At 34.8% G+C, this 5,816-nt stretch overlaps 2 protein-coding genes across 2 annotated transcripts; both read right to left on the bottom strand.

Moving 5' to 3' along the window:
- Nucleotides 1-602: 602 nt before the first annotated feature.
- On the bottom strand, nt 603-2,084 carry LOC131071235 (receptor-like protein EIX2). The gene has a single exon (XM_059210723.1). The coding sequence runs from the start codon at nt 2,082-2,084 to the stop codon at nt 603-605; it is 1,482 nt and encodes a 493-aa protein (XP_059066706.1).
- LOC131857991 (receptor-like protein 19) lies at nt 2,081-3,147 on the bottom strand. Its single transcript, XM_059210826.1, has one exon. It carries the CDS (start codon nt 3,099-3,101, stop codon nt 2,085-2,087), a length of 1,017 nt encoding a protein of 338 aa, XP_059066809.1. The 5' UTR covers nt 3,102-3,147; the 3' UTR covers nt 2,081-2,084.
- Nucleotides 3,148-5,816: the final 2,669 nt, after the last annotated feature.

A 5,816-nucleotide genomic window follows, 5' to 3' on the forward strand; every position in this document is an offset into this window, starting at 1 on the left:
GATACTTCAAAGTATTGTAAGTAGCACATAGAATCTTTAGTTTTTCAAGGTAATTAAATAGACTACTTATTGTGGCCTTACATTAGTACAAATGTTCTTAAAATTTGATTTTATTATATATTTAATATTTAAATTATGCAATCCATTTTAATAAACAAACACCATGTTATCATATTTTGCTTGAAAAATAAATCATATTAAAGAGGCTTTAACTTAATTATAACCTAATATTTAAAAAAATAAAATTCCAAAGATTTAATTCGTTTATTGTGGATCACATATTTAGATTAAAAAATAGACTTTTCCTACAATACATTTGTAAAAGCAAAAAAGGGGGAGTAAAAGAAATTCAAATAAAGAGAAGAATTACAAACTACTTTGAATTGAATTTTTTTCAATAATAATAAATTATAGATTCTTTAACTCAATTAAACCATTATTATAACATATGATCTTAAATAGTTCAAAAATCTTCAAAAAATTGAAATATAAATAAAATAAAATTAAAAATAATATTTTTCAAAATAAGTGATGAATTGAATAAGTCTTAAAAAAATTTAATATACTTATATTTGATTCACTGTAACTGATAAGATACACTTTCATAATGTCAAATTATGAAACCATAGAAAAACAAATTTCAAGGCCATATCAACTCTCCCAAAGTATTTCTGCCCCCATTTCCTTTTTAATACAATAAATAACACCACTATTGCAAAACCTACTCCATATGACAATCCCACTCCAATCTGATACCATACACTTTCTCCACTCTGCTCTTCTTCATTAATTGATGTAGAAATGGGAGGAGGCACTGGAGTAAATTCTGGCCAAGAGCATTTTTTGGGAAGTGGACATCCCCATAAATTTGGATTGCCTGAATATGAATTTTTACTAAATGTTGTCATGTGTCCTCCTTGTGGTATACTTCCGGAAAGGTTGTTGTTGGAGAAGTTAAGGGCTCCCAAGTAGCTCAAAGAACCAAGATCTGAAGGAATTTGTCCAAAAAAATGATTTTTGGAAAGGTCTAATGATTCTAGCCAACTCATTTGTGCAATACTAGTTGGAATAGTACCATTGAGATTGTTCATAGAAAGATTGAGCAACTTCAACCCTTTCAACTTTCCCAAATCAGAAGGCATATCCCCATTCAATTGATTGTTTGAGAGGTCCAATGATGCCATGGCAGGGAAAATATATTTGTAATCCTCATCTCTGCCTTTGGAATTCATTTTTAAACCATTTTCATACACAAAATTGTAATATAGCAAGTTATGTAAAGTTAGATCCATTTGAACCATGCTAAATTCTTGGTGTGGATCTACCAACATTGATTGTAGATTGAAAATGTCCCGTGGTATAAACCCTGATAGACGATTTGAAGAAAGGTCCAAGATTTGGAGGTGCTTCAGTTGCCCCATTTCTGCAGGAAGACTACCTTCAAAATTATTCTTCCTCATTGCTAGGACTCGCAGCTCTGAAAGGTTTCCTATTGACTTTGGAATCTGACCTGTCAATAAATTTTCCCCGACATCCAGAAAATATAATTCTGTACAGTTTGATATGGAGGGAGGAAATGATCCGCTCAACTTGTTATTCTTTATCACTAGTGACTGCAGGTTACGTAGCTTACCAAACTCGGACGGAATCATTCCTCCAAAATTATTATCCCCTAAATTCAATATTTGAAGCTGGGAACAATTAGCTAAGCCTGGAGGGATGATTCCATCCAAATGGTTATTTGCCAAATTTAAAATCTCTAGCAAAGAAATACCCTGTAATCCTAAAGGAATATTTCCCGTCAGAAAATTGTCGTTGAGCAACAGTACTGCTATATGAGGATGCCAAATTGATGGTATCTTTCCAGACAGTGCATTGTTAGACACATCCACGACCTCCATTTCATTCCAAGCCGAACTATTTAGCAAAAGGCCACCTTGCAGATGATTTGCTGTGAGATTGATGTGGTAAAGTCTCATATCAAGAACCCAAGATGGAATTTCTCCAACAAGATTGCTGTCAGCTAATTGCAAGTATTTAAGGTTGAACTGAGTCGAAATCCACAAGGGGACTTGACCATCCATTCAACATGATGTAATATACAAGCGGAATAACTGGAATGAGGGAATCCAGGTGGTGCTGATATTAAGAAAACAATTGGACAAGGACAGAAAGGCTAAATTGGTAAGGTTGTGAAAGAAAGCCTCTGAAATTATCTGGTGGCCGTCCAATGTGAGATAGAGCCAGATAAGTGAAGAGGGTAGCGATGAGGAATCGATACTCTGGTTGAATGCATTCCCCTGAGCAAGGAGATTAGTAAGGGAGGAGAGCCTTGAAAATGAAGAGGGAAGGGTTCCACTTAGCTGGTTGTCAGACAAAAACAGGGATTTCAGTGAAGAGAGACCACCCAAGGAATCCGGGATACAACCACTTAAATCATTATGAGAAACTTCAAGATATTCGAGCGAGGAAATCATGCCTAAAGAATACGGAATATTACCACTCAACTGATTGTAAGAAAGATCTAGGCTTGTTAGAGAAGAAAAACTACCCAGACAGGCCGGTAAGCTTCCATTCAGTTGGTTGGAACCGAGATAAAGCTCACTAAGGTTTGTGAGACTAAGCATGCAAATGGTAGTGAGGACAGCTTCACCTTCGAAATTGTTAGATGCCAAATCAAGGGCAACAAGAGAAGACATTTTTGCAAAGGACAATGGAATGTTCCCACTTAACCTATTATCGCTTAAAGACAGTCGTGTGAGAGAAGACAGGTTTCCCAAACAGGGAGGAAGAGTACCTGTAAATCCATTGTGACAGAGGCTTATGGTTGCAACAAAAGTGAGGGTGCACAGGCTCTCAGGTAGGACTCCCCCTTTAAATCCGCCATCAATCTCAACACCGATTACATGATTGTTGTCATCGCATGATATGCCGTCCCAGAGGCAGCAATCACTTCCTTTTTCCCAAAAACTCAGTCTGTTTTCAGTGTCATTTACGCCAGCTTTGAATTGAAGAAGAGCTTTCTCTTCCCTCTCAATACATCCGCAGCAGAAGCGCAGAATAAACAGGGGAATTAAAGAAAAGAGTAATAGGTTTGCCATGGGAGAATGTAAGTCTGGCTGTACCAATTTGCAATTTAGCAGTATAATGAGGTTGAAAGGCCAAGTAATTATAATGAAGAAGAGGATTTAGGCGTGTGTGATGCGTATTAAACTTGAACTTCTAGAGCGTAGAAATGTTGACAAGACAATAACAGGTGTTGACAAACAGGCGTGAACGGTGCGTTTTAAACAGGCGTGAGCGGTGCGTTTTGTTTTGGCTTACTTTTTCTCGTGCTTTCTACCTCTAAAAAGTGGGATTAGAAATTTGTGCACGAAAACCACTAGGACAAGCAATTACGATGAAGAAGAGATGTTGAGCGGCCAGACTTGCCGTGTTGTGGAAATATATTGAGATGATAACAGCCGGAGTCAAGCATATAAAACAGCCGTGTAGTTTTGGAGGCACGCGTTATAGCGTAAAAAGACTTGGGTCAACATTGCAAAAGAGGGATCACCTTCTCTCACCTTTCTATTGACTAGACTTGTAATGAAAGATTGGAGAAGACTTTATGATTCAATATTACTTGAGAAGATTAGAGGAGAGGGGTCGGTAGTGGTGCACTTTATTTTCTGGGATTTATATGGAGCATTATGTGGGTTTAAATCAATATTTAAAAATCATATCATTTAAGAAAATTAGTATTTTGAATTAAAAAATGCTTTTATCTTTTATGAAGGCAACCTACAATGTTTAATTTGCTGATTCTTCTAAGATGTCTAAAAGTTGGTCATTTGGATGGATCACTATTGATGGGATTGGTCCACCATGACAAGTTGCATGACATGTCGATGGTAGTGGTTCATCATGTTGCATGGAGATCCAACAATCTGCCACCCTCTACGCTCAACTATGTGCATTAAATGCATGTCACCTCTTCACTCCATTCCATCTAGCCACATTAACTATGCGTCCCTTCACATTTACTTGGCTTGTTTGGCATGCAATATCCAACACAGGCTCCATTGAATGCTTCATTTTGTTGCACATCACACCCACTTTCCCTCCCTTCTTTCACGCATATTATTGAAGGTTTGTGACCTTTGTCTCTAGAACATGTTCGACTCAAGCCGATGAAAACCCTATCCTACCACTAGAATATGTTCGACTTATGCAGTTTTTCACACCCTTCTACATATTGGTTCAACATTTTCCTTTCATTGCATTACAAATGTGTTGTAGTGGATGCAAGGTACACGTGCATGCAATTTTTTGGCTCTTCGTTCTACCTACAGTTTTTAAGGGTTTTATATTCATTGCATTGTTGAGTACTTCCACCACTAACTCATTCGCAAGTATATGTGGGAAGTGTTCATAGATGATCGTTGCATGCAACCTAGGTAGCTCGCTATATGTTGTTCTTACCCAATTGAGGGTTTCAATCCTCACTAAGACTACACCATTTAGCATTGTTTGTGTGTTTTCCAGTCTAATCCTTAACTTGAAGTTTATGTTATTTTGTGGGTGCTCGTGTGATGAAAGTTGAACACATTTCCTATATGTTGAAGGTTTTGTTGCTTTGTAGGTGCTTCTAATGAAATTTTTTAGACATTATGTGCAGTGTTTATGAACACTAAAAAAATTTATATTCATAAAACACTAAAATTGTTAGAAAATAAAATATTATGTTCAAGCGTAGCTGTAACTTATTTAATAGGTTTGTTTTTTGACAAATGGTTTAAGAATGGTTGTATTCAGTTCTTTTAATTTTATCCTTGCATTAGGGTTTTTCTACATTATAGGAGATATGTAGTTGAACTTCTAGAGCATACAAACGTTGAGAAGATAATAACAGGTGTTGACACACAGACATGACAGATGCATTATATTTTGGCATACTTTATCTTGTGGTTTGTACCTATAAAAATGGGAATAGAGATTTGTGCGGGAAAATGAAGAGGGTGACCATTTATGATGAATACGAGATGTTGAGTGGCTAGACTTACCATTTTGGAAATATATTAAGATAAAAGTCACAAGTCAAGTGTATTAAACAACCATGTAGTCTGTCATCTAATATATAATTTTTTTGATAGTACATGCTAATCTAAAGCATTGTTAATTACATGTTAATGAAATGGAAGTTATGTGTAATAGGATAATAAGAATATGATACATAGCTCTCTCTTAAAAAGAGTAGATTACTAAAATAATTTCTTAAGATTTCAACTTTAATTTAAAGCTTAATCTAATTTTTTAATTTATAATTTACATGATGAATTTATAAAATATTTTAAATATTTTATTTTATTTTTAAAAACATCTATAATCTTCAAATTAAAATTTATTTAATTAATAATAAAAAATATTTAATAAACATTTATTTTTATATACTAAAAATCTATTATAAAAATCTATCCCAATAATAATTGGCATACAACTATATAAAAAGAGACCATTGAGACCTACCAACTCGAGCACTAACAAAAACTCGCATTAACAACCATACATAAGAAACCATATTACAATTCAAATATCTTCCACCACAATATGACAGTGCCACCAAGAATAATCCTCCAATGGTTACTCGCCCATCTGGAGACACCAATACTATATACACATTTGCAAAATATGTTGATGACAAAGCTTTCAGATGTGAGAGAAAAATGCCATCAATCAACTCAACCTTTAGTGTAGATTTAAAACCATGAATAAAAAACACAAATTGAATTTAACATAAATATATTTTATTTATTCAAAATAAATATTACATCATG

The sequence above is a fragment of the Cryptomeria japonica genome, chromosome 8 (genome assembly GCF_030272615.1).
Source record: "Cryptomeria japonica chromosome 8, Sugi_1.0, whole genome shotgun sequence".
Lineage (NCBI taxonomy): Eukaryota > Viridiplantae > Streptophyta > Pinopsida > Cupressales > Cupressaceae > Cryptomeria > Cryptomeria japonica.